The sequence below is a fragment of the Rana temporaria genome, chromosome 2, assembly GCF_905171775.1.
Source record: "Rana temporaria chromosome 2, aRanTem1.1, whole genome shotgun sequence".
Taxonomy (NCBI): domain Eukaryota; kingdom Metazoa; phylum Chordata; class Amphibia; order Anura; family Ranidae; genus Rana; species Rana temporaria.
This window is the reverse complement of record NC_053490.1, coordinates 514374185-514391011: the sequence shown is the minus strand read 5'-3', so window position 1 is coordinate 514391011 and position 16827 is coordinate 514374185. Positions and strand designations below refer to the sequence as shown.

General features: G+C 43.2%; 1 protein-coding gene across 2 annotated transcripts in view; it reads left to right on the top strand.

Moving 5' to 3' along the window:
* LOC120927969 (SH3 domain-binding glutamic acid-rich-like protein) overlaps positions 1-16827 on the top strand; it is a 108037-nt gene that overhangs the window by 76737 nt on the left and 14473 nt on the right. For both annotated transcript variants that reach the window (XM_040338998.1, XM_040338997.1), the window contains exon 5: positions 1752-1787. In XM_040338998.1, coding sequence (XP_040194932.1) covers positions 1752-1787 — 36 coding nt within the window. The remainder of the gene's footprint in view (positions 1-1751; positions 1788-16827) is intronic.

Below are 16827 nucleotides of genomic sequence, written 5' to 3'. Positions count from 1 at the left end.
ATGGGGATCCAGTGAGCGACTGGGTTCCCTCTTTTGAAGATCCCAAGCTGGGTGCTGTTCGGTGAGGGAGTCGGTCTGAGGAAAATATTGGTAAAAAGATGAGGGATGGACAGCCGCACTCCAAACCAAACAGGTTGTCTTTATTCAAATCAACAGCAAGAACACAGCAGATCACAGCAATAGGAACAGGAGAATACCGACGTTTCGCACTGGCTTCAGTGCTTATTCATGGCTCATGAATAAGCACTGAAGCCAGTGCGAAACGTCGGTATTCTCCTGTTCCTATTGCTGTGATCTGCTGTGTTCTTGCTGTTGATTTGAATAAAGACAACCTGTTTGGTTTGGAGTGCGGCTGTCCATCCCTCATCTTTTTACCAATATTTGCCTTAGTGCATTGCCTGCACCCTTGGAGTCCTATATTTTTGAAACGACCCTACAATAACCCTACCTTGAGCGGTGATCTTTTCTCTCAGTCGGTCTGAGGAGCACCATTGAGAGGCTGGCAGTCCAATAGGGCTTAGACTAAACCACCGGGGATCACAGGACTGATCACCTGTCAGTCGGTACCTGGGCGACAAGTTGAAGGAGATCCAGACGTAACTCAAGTAAGGAGGCATATCTCCAAGAATTCTACCCAGAGGGGACCTGTGGCAGAGGTATCTTCTGAGGCTCATTGAGGGGGGTCTGTGGCAGAGACTTTCTCCCAAGTTCAAGTTCACCAAGGAGGGTCTGTGGCAGAGACTTATTCCTATCATTGTCCGAGTGATACTCCGGCTGCCAGGTCAGTGAGAGAGGCCTGTCCTGGTGTTACGTTTGGGAGCATGACTGTTTCCTATCATTACGCCTGAATCTGCTATCCTTCTTCCTTTTCAACTTTACTTTCCTTACCACAAGTTTACCCGGCTGGGTAATAAAGAGCACAGCAAAGAGCACCTGTCTGGACATTCCTTTACTTCTGTTTATGCACATACGCATCACTTGCCCCTAGAGAATTCGGAGGAGCCGCGAGGTAATACGCCACCCAAAAATCCAGCAGCTCCAATGGGGGTAATGCTACACGTGGGGGCTCGTCCGGGATTGGCCGTTACCTCTGAATACCTGAATACAGAAGTTTAATCTACGGCTGATTAAAGGAATTGTCGTGTGTTAAAATGTGCCTGGTGAGGAAGGAGTTAATGTCGCCATTAGAGTTGGGCACACGTGCGGCGAAGCCATGTGCGCCTGCCACATGTGTGTTTCTGTAATATAATTGCGGGGAAGCAAGCTCCGGCGGGTCACAGAAGTGCAGAGCGGCGCTATAACAAAGGTATTTGGCACAATTATATTAGAGAAACACACAGATTGTACTTTATATAATACTGTAATAGAGTGAATTATAGGATTTTAGGATTTTAGGAAATTATAGGATTTTACAAGCATTTTAACTCAGTTCTCATTGGGGATGCCTGTCAGGCAGGGGAGGAGAGGGGGAGAGAAGACAGCACATTACATGGTAAGACCTACCCCGAAAAATAAGCCCTACTGTATCTTTTGTTGCCAAAATTAATATACCCAGACCCAGACTTATTTTTGGGGAAACACGGTATTAAAAACAATTAAAATACCTTAAAAATCACTAATATGCCATCAAGGTGCTTACCACTTTTAAAACATGGACCTCAACATCACCTACACTGTAAATATCCATCTCTCCAGTATGATTTTACATTTGCAGTGCTCAGTTCTAGACGTTCTCAATATTTATTTTGCAGGTGGAAGCTGAAGAAGAGGCAGCAACAGCAGAGGAGGTAAACCAAAATACAACTAAAGGTTCTTGTATGACAGTCTAAGCTTCTTACGTGAAACAATAAACTTCCTTTACCTTCCCTGACTAAACCAAATCCTGCTCCATTTGTGTCTCACATGCTTCCCCTCCCAGACGCTGCAGGTTACAGTGGAAGTTTTCAGCAGCAGTGCTGCCAATCCAAGCAGTGGGCAGTACTAGGTGTGGCCAGGTGCTTATTGACAAGCTGGGGACAATGCTAGTAGCCATGCCCCCTGCAACATGTTTTAATCCCTTCTAGTGCAGGCAGGCTTCACCTTCATGAGAGTGGCAACTCTGCTCTGAATTCAGGAGCAGTGCAGCATCGTTGCCACACCATTACAGGAAGCTGCAATAGATGTGCTTCACTGGCAGGATCAACAGGAATTTGTGAGACTTTGCAAGAGGAATAAGAGAGAACTGTAAGTGCAAATGTACATTTAATTATGCTCTGCAGTTAAATATGCTAAAAAAAGAAAGAAAAATTACCGTCATTTCTTACCGCAGCCAGGGCTATCATTCCTTGCCACTGGAGATCCACTCAGATGCCCAGTTTAACAAAATGGCCATTGGAAAAAGCTTCTTTCATGGACCTAGAGCAACTTAATCTGTTCAAATTGGGTCTCTGTCTCAGCTTGGCTGTGCTGTGGGCTCATTCTATTGCTTCTGGGGTGCTGTTCCCACCTCAGGACGATAGGTGGCAGCAGTGGAGTCGAGGTTTGGGTGCTTTTCCCCAGCAGCCAATCAGGAGGGTGTTTCCTCGCTGTGCATGCTGGGGGAAGGGTATTTATGGGACAGACGCCATTGGTCTGGGTTCTGCTTCTTCGAGTGCGGCACCCACCTTCAGTGTGACTGCATCACGGTGCCCCGTCAAAATGACCTTCTGGGCCGGGGTGCGCGTGCCACGCAGTGTTCCTGGTTCTGAGACCACGTTGGTCCAGAACATTTGAGCTGTGGCTGGGCCCCAGTGATCAACTGGGTCCCTATCATTAAGAAGATCCCAAGCATTGTTCCCTTGTGAGGAAGCGGTTCGGTGGGGAGTCCATCTGAGGAGAGCCAAGAGAGGCTGGCGATCCAATAGGGTCTCGACAATCCACCGGGATCAAGGTAACCGGTTACTGACAGGATGAACGTTGGTCACCTGTCAGTCGGGAACCTGTAAACTATTTGAAGGAGATCCAGGCCAAAGTCTATTAACCTCCCTGGCGGTATCCCCGAGCGTGACTCGGGGTGGATTTTCGATGCTAGGATCGGTATCCCCGAGTCACGCTCGGGGTAGATGTGCAGAGCGTGCAGCGGCGCGGCTTACCTCGCAGCATCCACAGACAAGTTACATCCCCGCTGTGTGAGCGAGCGGGTCCTCGCTCGATTCACAGTGTCCCCGTGTGCCGCCGATCTCCGTTCCCTGCAACGTTACGATGCACGGGGGCGGAGAACGGCGCCAAATTCAAAAAAGTAAACAAACACATTACATACAGTATACTGTAATCTTATAGATTACAGTACTGTATGTAAAAAATACGCATTCCTTTGTCCTTAGTGGTCTGCCCAGTGCCCTACATGTACTTTTATATAATAAAAACTGTTCTTTCTGCCTGAAAACTGTAGATTGTCCAAAAGTAAATTATAATCACTTGCAGAATTGTGCGATAGCGATTTGTAGGGAAATTCGTCATAAAAAAATAAAAGTAATGACAGCGACAATTCTGGAACTGAGCAAATTTCAGTGATTTTGAGTTGATTACATTATTGAATAATTTTTATTATAATTATATTATTTGTTATAATTATTTATTATATTATGTAGCGGGGGCAATTTTTGCTATTAAGAATGCTCAGATCTGAAGTGGTAGAATTGATAGTCTTATAATGTAAATAAGCGTCTGATGCCATCTACTGGCGAAGAAATGGAACGGCGTGTTCAAGGTTTGTTTTTTCATAACATCCAGAAGGGATATGAATAATTACCCAGGGACACTCAGGGCTGCAAGGCATGCTGGGAAGATATAAAAGACCTTGTGTGGCCATTTTTAGCTCTCTCGGCCTCGGGACCCACATCCTGGAGGAACCCTTTCACAGTGTGTTTGGTGGAGTTCTGGCCTACCTCGTGCGGAAGCAAGCCATCGGTATCCAGGCAAGTGTTGGAGGGTTCCCGATCGTCTCTGAAAGTGGGAACTGGACAACCAGACGAGTGCAGAGACCAGGTGGAGGCCGTGTGTGGTGAGAGCATCCAGTCATCTGGGCCTCGTGTGGTGAGAGGGCTCGGGCCCAAAGCTTTGTACTGTTTACACACACACACACTTAGACTGCCGGGGAGTGCTGCTGGGACCGTTAGTTCCACGCTGCCAGTGTGTTTCCCTAAGCCACATGTGCCAGGACCTGAAAGCCTTAATCAACTGCTTGATGGCCGGCCATTGAATATTGTGTATTAACCAGGAAAGAGTGCGCAGTCACCCTCCACGTTTAATCCGCAGTCCCTGTTTGCATCAAACTACTATTAAAATACCTGTGGATTACAAATTGAGTTCACATTGCTAGCGAAGAAAGAAGATCAAGGACTAATACTACTACATTTTATTGGCAAGGCCTTGCAGCGCTGTTACTGTTAGACAGATACTGTCATAGGGAAGTTACTGAGTGATTACCCGTTACGGTTGTGTTTGATTCTGTTGGGTGTTGCGTGGCGCATACTGTGTGGTTGTGTACTGGAAGTGGGAAGGCGCGCAGCTTGAAGTAAGGCCTGCGCGCTAGTCCCACTTGGAGACACCAAAATACCTGCGGCCGTAGGGGGGGTGTAAAGAAATTGTTGCGCACAGCCTTTCGCAATACTGAATGTGCACCACTTATGTTCCGATTGTGTATTACAACAACTGTTTTAGTAAAGTCAATGATTATTTAAGTTTAACTTGTGTCTAAACGGTTCCTTTGTCGCTCATAAACTATTGTGTCAGTTTGCACCACAGCTGTGACCAGGGGAGTGAGACCCAGAATACTGGGGGGGGGTAATAAAGCAGAGTGCAGGCCCAAAACAATTAGCCGCTCCTTCGGGGGTAAGCGCTACACGTGGGGGCTCGTCCGGGATCCTGTACCTCTGCAAATAAAACCCATCCCTGGTATCAGCATGGATCCTATTACAGTGGCTCGGTGGTGTGGAACTGAAGGCGCCCGTTCCGAAGCGAGCGTAGCCATCGCCCTCCCGGGAGAAACCTGGGATAGTGAGCAGATCAAAAAGATTGTGAAGGCACTGTCCCCAAATAGAAAGGCCTGGGTGATCGCCATCAGACCAGACTGTGAAACCTCCCACACCTATGCCCTATTGGAGTGGAGGACGGAAGTTCCGGAGAACTTCAGGGGTCCGAGTGTACAGCTAGCTGGAGGAACCAAGTTATACCTGACACATCCAGAAGGGTCTGGTCAGAGCACTGCCAACTCTAGCCTTGTAAAGCCAACGGCGCTGGGATTTGATCAGAAAACAACCCCAGCCCATACCAGTTCAAGACCCCCTCAAGGGAAGGTAAAACCTGTATATGGAAAGTACAGGGGAGGTTCTCAGTCAGAGCAGCAGCTATCTGACCTGAAACGGCAGTGCCGCACCATACAGGAAAGGTTCAAGGAGGCCTCTGGTGTGATCGCAGGACACATTGAAGAGCTAAGTGTCTCGTGCAAAGATTCAAATAACAGTAAGCTAAGCTCGAGGTCTGCCTCAGTTCCCTCGAGACGTACCAAAAATCGCCTACCTGAAGTGACGATCCGGAAGGATTTTAAAATCGAAGGACGGATAGGGGAAAAAGACCAAGGGGGAAGCCTGTCCTATACAAATCTCTTACATCAGGTGGAGCTGGGACTTCAGAAGGGCTATCATGAATCTGAGATCACAGAGGCCGTAGTCAACGCCATTAGCCCGGATCTGAGCATCAGAAGGATGTTGGAGATGAAGAATGGGTTAACTCTGACACAGCTCAGGAGGATATTAAAAAGTTACTATAAGGAGGAAGATGCTGCGGAATTGTATTATCAACTAATAAATATGGCACAAGACACCCAGGAGACCCCGCAGAATTTCCTGTTCAGGGCCATCGCTCTGAAGGATCGCTTGTTGTCCGCCTCCCGAGAAGAAGACTCGGATGGACATCTTGGGCCAGAAGTCATCCAGAAGAAGTTCTTGAGGTCTGTGGCTACAGGACTGAGGAGTGACTATGTTAAATTCCAGTTGCGACAGTACCTGGATGATCCTTCCACCTCAGATGAGGTGCTCATTGAAGAGACCAATGAGGCGGCCCGGATGGAAACAGAGGGAGAGAAGAAGCAAGGGAAAGCTCAGTCCAGTATCACCGCAAGGATCAGATGGCATAACGCTGATGTCTCACAGAGCTCCCCGGAGACTAGTGTTTTGACAGCAACCGCTGATGATATGCCCCGTTCTGAACTAGGAAAGCTATTTCAAGTGCAGAAGGAAATACTGGAGATGATGACTTTGTTGACCGCTAGGCCAGAGGGCCCACAGAGGCAGAAGGCCCCACCGGACCCCGCAGTCACTCAAATTGAGAGACCGGTGAGGTCAAAGACCTGTTTCAACTGTGGAGGAGTGGGACATTACCGCCAAGTGTGTCCAAGCCCGCCGAAGACAGAAGCAAGGGCCCAGAAGCCGGCGGAAAACTCCAGAGGGCCCCAGTGAAGGAGTCAGCTGGGCGCCCGGTCACAATAGTAAACTCCAAACAACCATACGCCGTCCCGGTCCCTAGTGACCCCCAGGGGTCGAAGTTGGAAAAACACCCCCGGAAGAAGGGTGTAAAGGTACGAACCACCAAACAGACTAACCTTGCCACCCCACGTGGATTCCCCCCTGAATTAGTGGGGCCCTCTCCCATTGTCCCTATCCAAGTGGAAGGAATCTATACCAAAGCCCTGCTGGATACTGGAGCTCAAGTAACTCTCCTTTACAGGGACTTCTATGAGAAGCACCTCAGGCACCTGCCTCTCCAGAAGCTGGAGGAACTGGAGATATGGGGTCTAGGAACTCAGAATTTCCCATATGACGGTTTCCTGCCTATTAAGCTCACCTTCGACCCAAGCGTGGCCGGGGAGGCTGAAGTCTTCGATGCTCTGGCAGTAGTATGCCCCCGCCCACCAGGGGCGGACAAGAGTTCCATCATTATTGGGACCAACACCAACCTAGTCCGGAGACTCTTGACACCACTTATGCAGAAGCAGGACACTTCAGCCATAAAAATACACCCCATACTGACCCAGGTGTATCAGAACTTACTGCATGAGCAGAGGGCCCCAGCCGAAGGAGTGGGAAGAGTCTGGTGTTTGGATAGACGAGAAAAGGTGATACAGCCTGGTGAGGTGGTCTGCCTGCGAGCTTCTGTCAAGCTCACTTGGGAACAACCAGGACCTTTCATCGTCCTTGAGACGGACAGAAAACAGGGGAACAACGAGTTGGAGATAGTCCCCGAATTGCTACCAACTAAATTACTGAAGAGAAAAAGAGGGAAAGTCTCCGTCAGCGTCCGGAACACCACAACATCCCCAGTGAAGATGCCGGCTAGAGTGTTGTTAGGGGAAGTGCAGCCAGCAACCCCAGTTCCTCCGTATGAAATGCTGAAAGAACAAGGAGAGGAGATCCCTCTGGGAGAATTCTTCCCAAAAAACACCCCCCTGTCACCCGAATGGATGGAGAGAGCAAAGACCCAGCTACTAAAATGGAGGATGGCTTTCTCAAAAAACGAGTTCGATGTGGGGCTGGCCAAAAGTGCTGAACACAAGATCCGGCTGGAAGAGGACAAACCTTTCCGGGAAAGGGTCAGGCGGATTCCACTGGGAGACCTGGAAGATTTGCGAGAGCAACTGGCTGAGCTGAAGAGAACAGGCATCATCCGGGAGTCTCGGAGCCCCTATGCCTCCCCGATAGTGGTAGTGAGAAAGAAGAATGGGTCGTTACGGCTGTGCATTGACTACAGGACACTGAATCGGAGGACTATTCCCGACCAATACACCACCCCCAGAATAGAAGATGCCTTACAGAGCTTGTGAAAAAAGGATAATGCGCTAAATCAACTGATTAAATAAAGGTGTCAACACATCAAAATACTGGAGAAATAAGACAAATTGATACAAAGAATAAAGTTCCAAATTCTAAATATATATCGTCCCTTGTTGCTGTAATCCTGAAGGCAACTCAATAACACTTTGCCAGACCGCACACACACAGTGTGTGAGATATAACCAGCTTGATGGTGTAATAATCAGCCTGTCAGGTCAAAAAAGTGCTTTCCACCAGGTATTCACAAGTTTCAGATATGCAAAGAAAGGGAGACAGAGAAAAGACCGATAGTGTGATACCGTTAAATGAAACACTAACGTCTCACAACACTCAGAACATCACTCACGAATCCCCGGTAATAGATAGGCTTAGCGTGTGTGCATGTAAGCTGCTCAGCTTGTCAGGCTCTTCATCCGGCACCTCCGTGCGTCCCGTCACTCAAGCTCCTCCCCCACGCGTATCGTCACTAGACACGTGACTTAATCATGGGTCAATGTGTGAATGGGGCTTACTAGGCTATAAATAGCCTGTCACACACTCGCAGCGGCGCGAACGGACCAATGGGGAGGCACCAATGACTACATCATTGCAGATACACCACCACATTTCAGCCGTTGTGGTTTATAAAAATGTATCTATTTAACAAATTTTAATGTGATACAAAATGAGACAAAATAACTTTTAAAACCGCTGTCTTAACAGTAACAAACAAAAAATAGTTTTTATCTCAGGTTCTTATACGGGCAAATCCGTGCAGCTCAGACTAATCTATTATGAGCACATACAGACAATACCCCGTGATTTTCATGTAGTATTACTACCACATAAGCAAAAAATATATATATATATATTGATAGTGTGTAACCATATACAAATACACATAAAAATAAAAATAAATACATATAAAAAATATAAAAAATATATATATAAAATGCAAAGTAATCCACCATATACATGTTAAAATTGTTACATGTGGATCAAGCCAAAAGCTGTCAATCACATATCCCAATCTGCACTTAAAATAGCATCATACGCTAGGATTGCATAACAATACAAGAGCACTATACCACTAGCCAACAAGTGAGTATACGCTCATAATAAGATAACAATAAGATAGCTGATAGGGAGATGTGAGAAATATACATATATATAAAATACTGTTAAAACTTTTTAAAACAGAGATTTAAAAATCAGATATAAAACAGTTAAGATCAAAGTCGATATTTAAACCATTCGGAGAGAGAGATCCCATCTCATGGATCCATCTTGATTCTGCTTTACTTATCTCTCTCACCCTATGGCTTCCTCTCCAGTGGGGACTATATTTTTGTATGCCCCAAAATTTCAAACCCTTTGGGTTCCCTTGATGACATAACTCAAAATGGCGGGAGACATTATGTTTCGGGTATGCATTTAAAATATTCTGTACATGCTCTCTTAATCTTTTCCATAAGGGTCGTTTAGTGCGGCCTATGTATTGTAGGGAGCATGGACACTCCAGGACATACACAACACCCTCAGTTCTGCAGGTAATAAGGTCATCAATATTGTACTCCTTCTTGGTGACATTTGAAGTAAATTTGGTACATTTTTGACCATTAAAATTCGTATTCTTACATGCAAAACACCTCTTGCATGGAAAAAAACCCTTACCCTGAAAGAAGGTAAGTACATTTTTCTTTGTTGGAGGATCAGGAACGTTTTTAGCTACTAAGTCCCTCAGTGTGGGAGCTCTGCGATATACCACCCTGGGGTTAATGGGTAAGATACCCTGTAGCTGCTGGTCAGATCTCAGGATAGGCCAATACTTTTTAAAAATGGCTTCTAACTGTCTATGTTGGACAGTATAGTTCAAGATAATCGGAAGATTATTATCCATTTGATCAGATCTCACTTTGTCCTGAATGAGGGTAATTCTAGGTGTGTCATATACTTTACGGATTTGTTCTTGGATAAAATCCTCATTGTACCCTTTATTCACAAACTTTGTTCCTATAAAGTTAGCTTGCTCCAAATATACTTTTTGGTCAGTACAATTTCTACGGATGCGTAACAGCTGTCCTTTAGGGATGTTTATAAGCCAGGGCTCGAAATGACAGCTATCCACCGGGATATAACTGTTCCGTTCCACTGGTTTAAAGTATGTTTTAGTTGATATTGAGTTTTCCTCCAGCGTGATCTCCAGATCCAGAAACTGTATAGTCTGATTGCTGATAGTATACGTTAGGGAAATATTTTGTTGGTTTAAATTCAATTTCTCAAAGAATGTGATTAAAGATTGTTCATCACCATCCCAGATGACAATACAGTCATCTATGAATCTTTTGTATAAAATCAGCTGGCTGGGCATATCATTGTAAATTGCCCCCTCCTCCCATTTTGACATAAATACGTTTGCCACGCTGGGTGCATATTTGGCTCCCATTCCGATGCCATTAAGTTGCCTGTAGAACTGGGATTGATGCCAAAAATAATTATGCTGTAAGCCATAAGCCAAACATCGCAAAACAAACTTTTTTTGCCTAGGGATGAGTTGGCTAAAAAGATTCATCGCCCACTTCGTTGCACTAATCGCCTCCTCATGATTAATATTGGTGTAGAGCGAAGCTACATCAGCTGTTGCTATCAGGAACTTATGCTGTGGGGAGATTACTACAGTCTCCAGTAACTGGATAAGGTGTTTTGTATCTCTGAGGAAAGCCTTGGTGTTAGATACCAAGGGCTGTATAAACTTATCAACATATTCCCCTAAGCGTGAATTGATTGACTGGATACCGTTGATAATTGGTCTCCCAGGGGGTTTTAGGGGATCCTTATGTACCTTCGGCACCGTGTAAATAATAGGAACTCGACACATATCTGGATTCAGGTATTTACTTTCTCTCTTGGATAAAATACCTTTATCTTTGCCCTTTTGTATGAGCACAGATAATTCTTCCTTATACTCCCCAGTAGGATTACCTGTGAGCTTAATGTACGTATTCTGATCTAGGAGTTGATTGTTCAATTCCTCATAGTAATAATCTTTTGACAGTAATACTATTGCACCTCCCTTATCTGCCGGTCGTATTATTACCTTCTTGTTCTTCTCCAATTCTTTGATGCCCTTTTGAATAATTTTGGGATCTGGTAACCTCCTTATTTTTAGTTTTTCCAGATCTTTTAGCACCATTTTATTGAATACTTCTACGTGCTGGTTGTTGTGTACTTGAGGGTTAAACAACGATTTATTTCTTAAAGAACTATGTTGAATTCTACCCGGCAAATTTCCAACAGATTCATCTTTTATGGGTTGATTAAGCATGTACTTTTTAATGTTTAATTTTCTTGTAAATTTCTGAATATCGACGTACACATCGAATTTATTCAGATTTTTCTTAGGTGCAAATTTTAAGCCCTTATCTAATAGGGTTAGCTCTGGAGTAGTGAGCTCAACCCCACTCAGATTAATGATTCCTTGCCCTATTTGACCTTTCTTCTTTTTGGACCCTTGTCCCCCCCTACATCCTCTCTTTCGTCTGGACTGCGAGCATACATTGATTCTGCTCCCCGAGGTGGTGATCTGTCGTTCCGGCGATGATCTAAAAAAGACCTGGAATGTGTTTCTTCAATATAGTTGGCTAAGGGTTCATATTTATTTTGTGTATGAACCGGACTTTTCCTATAATCCTGTTGAAGGTAATCGCGATTTGACGGTACACTTTGTGAATTGGAATATGGGCCCTGATTTTGATATTGATATGCATCTCTCACATCTCGAGGATCCTGATTATATTGGTTGATATTGTGTTGAGGACCTTGCATGTATCCTCCTTGATTCCCTGTTTGGTTAGGGGGGTAATATACCTGCTGAGTGTTCTTATTTTTCCAGGCTGGATGCCTGGGAGATTTCTTGTTATTTTTCCGCCAAGGTTTAGGGGTCCTTGGCTCATTTGCCTCACTTCTTATTGATCTAGTTTGATCATAAGGGTAGGGATTCGGGGGTCTATAATAATCATCCCCATTGGATCTGTCACATTGTGGTGATCTAGATCTATTTATCACAGGTGGTATAATAATCCGTACCTCTTTGTCTGGGGATGAGGACACTGAGCCTCTAACTCCCTCTTTTAATTTTAATTGCCATTTGAATGTTTGGTGTAAACGGTAATCATTGGTATCTCTCCAATACTTCCTCTTTTTCCGTTGCTTAATTTCAGCATCTTTATTCTCCAGGACTCTATTTAATTGGTTCGTGAGTGATTCAAAAGGAGGGGTGTCCTTAAAATTTTCCAAGGATACTTTACATTCGGCTAGTTCCTTGTTGATGACAGTCAACTTGCGTTGTTTACGTTTGACTAACAGCTGCATTAGTTCCAACCCCTTCTCATTAAAAAATTTGTACCACTCTTCAGTGGAGTCCCCATCCATTAGTCCATCATTGATGGGAACCTCCCATCTTAACCTTCTGGGAACTATCCCTTCTTTGATATATTGTTCATGTGTGGTGAGATCCCACCACACACTAATCTTTTTCTCCATTAAGTGCCCGAACTTACGAAAAATAGTGTCCAAATCCCCTGTGTCAGAGTGATTTTTACTTGTGAATACATCATTAAGATCTACTGTGCGATTTTCCATATAATTAAATATATCCATAGTTGCTGCTAATGTAGTAAAAAGGTAAAATGCAAAAATATATGTGAAAGGTCTACAGCGCTACTATAGTGAAAAAATTAATTATATCAATTAATCAATAAATAAATGAAAAAGCAGCAATTATAACGGTGAACTAAACCAAGCAAAATATGTGAAAAAAGGATAATGCGCTAAATCAACTGATTAAATAAAGGTGTCAACACATCAAAATACTGGAGAAATAAGACAAATTGATACAAAGAATAAAGTTCCAAATTCTAAATATATATCGTCCCTTGTTGCTGTAATCCTGAAGGCAACTCAATAACACTTTGCCAGACCGCACACACACAGTGTGTGAGATATAACCAGCTTGATGGTGTAATAATCAGCCTGTCAGGTCAAAAAAGTGCTTTCCACCAGGTATTCACAAGTTTCAGATATGCAAAGAAAGGGAGACAGAGAAAAGACCGATAGTGTGATACCGTTAAATGAAACACTAACGTCTCACAACACTCAGAACATCACTCACGAATCCCCGGTAATAGATAGGCTTAGCGTGTGTGCATGTAAGCTGCTCAGCTTGTCAGGCTCTTCATCCGGCACCTCCGTGCGTCCCGTCACTCAAGCTCCTCCCCCACGCGTATCGTCACTAGACACGTGACTTAATCATGGGTCAATGTGTGAATGGGGCTTACTAGGCTATAAATAGCCTGTCACACACTCGCAGCGGCGCGAACGGACCAATGGGGAGGCACCAATGACTACATCATTGCAGATACACCACCACATTTCAGCCGTTGTGGTTTATAAAAATGTATCTATTTAACAAATTTTAATGTGATACAAAATGAGACAAAATAACTTTTAAAACCGCTGTCTTAACAGTAACAAACAAAAAATAGTTTTTATCTCAGGTTCTTATACGGGCAAATCCGTGCAGCTCAGACTAATCTATTATGAGCACATACAGACAATACCCCGTGATTTTCATGTAGTATTACTACCACATAAGCAAAAAATATATATATATATATTGATAGTGTGTAACCATATACAAATACACATAAAAATAAAAATAAATACATATAAAAAATATAAAAAATATATATATAAAATGCAAAGTAATCCACCATATACATGTTAAAATTGTTACATGTGGATCAAGCCAAAAGCTGTCAATCACATATCCCAATCTGCACTTAAAATAGCATCATACGCTAGGATTGCATAACAATACAAGAGCACTATACCACTAGCCAACAAGTGAGTATACGCTCATAATAAGATAACAATAAGATAGCTGATAGGGAGATGTGAGAAATATACATATATATAAAATACTGTTAAAACTTTTTAAAACAGAGATTTAAAAATCAGATATAAAACAGTTAAGATCAAAGTCGATATTTAAACCATTCGGAGAGAGAGATCCCATCTCATGGATCCATCTTGATTCTGCTTTACTTATCTCTCTCACCCTATGGCTTCCTCTCCAGTGGGGACTATATTTTTGTATGCCCCAAAATTTCAAACCCTTTGGGTTCCCTTGATGACATAACTCAAAATGGCGGGAGACATTATGTTTCGGGTATGCATTTAAAATATTCTGTACATGCTCTCTTAATCTTTTCCATAAGGGTCGTTTAGTGCGGCCTATGTATTGTAGGGAGCATGGACACTCCAGGACATACACAACACCCTCAGTTCTGCAGGTAATAAGGTCATCAATATTGTACTCCTTCTTGGTGACATTTGAAGTAAATTTGGTACATTTTTGACCATTAAAATTCGTATTCTTACATGCAAAACACCTCTTGCATGGAAAAAATCCCTTACCCTGAAAGAAGGTAAGTACATTTTTCTTTGTTGGAGGATCAGGAACGTTTTTAGCTACTAAGTCCCTCAGTGTGGGAGCTCTGCGATATACCACCCTGGGGTTAATGGGTAAGATACCCTGTAGCTGCTGGTCAGATCTCAGGATAGGCCAATACTTTTTAAAAATGGCTTCTAACTGTCTATGTTGGACAGTATAGTTCAAGATAATCGGAAGATTATTATCCATTTGATCAGATCTCACTTTGTCCTGAATGAGGGTAATTCTAGGTGTGTCATATACTTTACGGATTTGTTCTTGGATAAAATCCTCATTGTACCCTTTATTCACAAACTTTGTTCCTATAAAGTTAGCTTGCTCCAAATATACTTTTTGGTCAGTACAATTTCTACGGATGCGTAACAGCTGTCCTTTAGGGATGTTTATAAGCCAGGGCTCGAAATGACAGCTATCCACCGGGATATAACTGTTCCGTTCCACTGGTTTAAAGTATGTTTTAGTTGATATTGAGTTTTCCTCCAGCGTGATCTCCAGATCCAGAAACTGTATAGTCTGATTGCTGATAGTATACGTTAGGGAAATATTTTGTTGGTTTAAATTCAATTTCTCAAAGAATGTGATTAAAGATTGTTCATCACCATCCCAGATGACAATACAGTCATCTATGAATCTTTTGTATAAAATCAGCTGGCTGGGCATATCATTGTAAATTGCCCCCTCCTCCCATTTTGACATAAATACGTTTGCCACGCTGGGTGCATATTTGGCTCCCATTCCGATGCCATTAAGTTGCCTGTAGAACTGGGATTGATGCCAAAAATAATTATGCTGTAAGCCATAAGCCAAACATCGCAAAACAAACTTTTTTTGCCTAGGGATGAGTTGGCTAAAAAGATTCATCGCCCACTTCGTTGCACTAATCGCCTCCTCATGATTAATATTGGTGTAGAGCGAAGCTACATCAGCTGTTGCTATCAGGAACTTATGCTGTGGGGAGATTACTACAGTCTCCAGTAACTGGATAAGGTGTTTTGTATCTCTGAGGAAAGCCTTGGTGTTAGATACCAAGGGCTGTATAAACTTATCAACATATTCCCCTAAGCGTGAATTGATTGACTGGATACCGTTGATAATTGGTCTCCCAGGGGGTTTTAGGGGATCCTTATGTACCTTCGGCACCGTGTAAATAATAGGAACTCGACACATATCTGGATTCAGGTATTTACTTTCTCTCTTGGATAAAATACCTTTATCTTTGCCCTTTTGTATGAGCACAGATAATTCTTCCTTATACTCCCCAGTAGGATTACCTGTGAGCTTAATGTACGTATTCTGATCTAGGAGTTGATTGTTCAATTCCTCATAGTAATAATCTTTTGACAGTAATACTATTGCACCTCCCTTATCTGCCGGTCGTATTATTACCTTCTTGTTCTTCTCCAATTCTTTGATGCCCTTTTGAATAATTTTGGGATCTGGTAACCTCCTTATTTTTAGTTTTTCCAGATCTTTTAGCACCATTTTATTGAATACTTCTACGTGCTGGTTGTTGTGTACTTGAGGGTTAAACAACGATTTATTTCTTAAAGAACTATGTTGAATTCTACCCGGCAAATTTCCAACAGATTCATCTTTTATGGGTTGATTAAGCATGTACTTTTTAATGTTTAATTTTCTTGTAAATTTCTGAATATCGACGTACACATCGAATTTATTCAGATTTTTCTTAGGTGCAAATTTTAAGCCCTTATCTAATAGGGTTAGCTCTGGAGTAGTGAGCTCAACCCCACTCAGATTAATGATTCCTTGCCCTATTTGACCTTTCTTCTTTTTGGACCCTTGTCCCCCCCTACATCCTCTCTTTCGTCTGGACTGCGAGCATACATTGATTCTGCTCCCCGAGGTGGTGATCTGTCGTTCCGGCGATGATCTAAAAAAGACCTGGAATGTGTTTCTTCAATATAGTTGGCTAAGGGTTCATATTTATTTTGTGTATGAACCGGACTTTTCCTATAATCCTGTTGAAGGTAATCGCGATTTGACGGTACACTTTGTGAATTGGAATATGGGCCCTGATTTTGATATTGATATGCATCTCTCACATCTCGAGGATCCTGATTATATTGGTTGATATTGTGTTGAGGACCTTGCATGTATCCTCCTTGATTCCCTGTTTGGTTAGGGGGGTAATATACCTGCTGAGTGTTCTTATTTTTCCAGGCTGGATGCCTGGGAGATTTCTTGTTATTTTTCCGCCAAGGTTTAGGGGTCCTTGGCTCATTTGCCTCACTTCTTATTGATCTAGTTTGATCATAAGGGTAGGGATTCGGGGGTCTAGTATTACTGTCAAAAGATTATTACTATGAGGAATTGAACAATCAACTCCTAGATCAGAATACGTACATTAAGCTCACAGGTAATCCTACTGGGGAGTATAAGGAAGAATTATCTGTGCTCATACAAAAGGGCAAAGATAAAGGTATTTTATCCAAGAGAGAAAGTAAATACCTGAATCCAGATATGTGT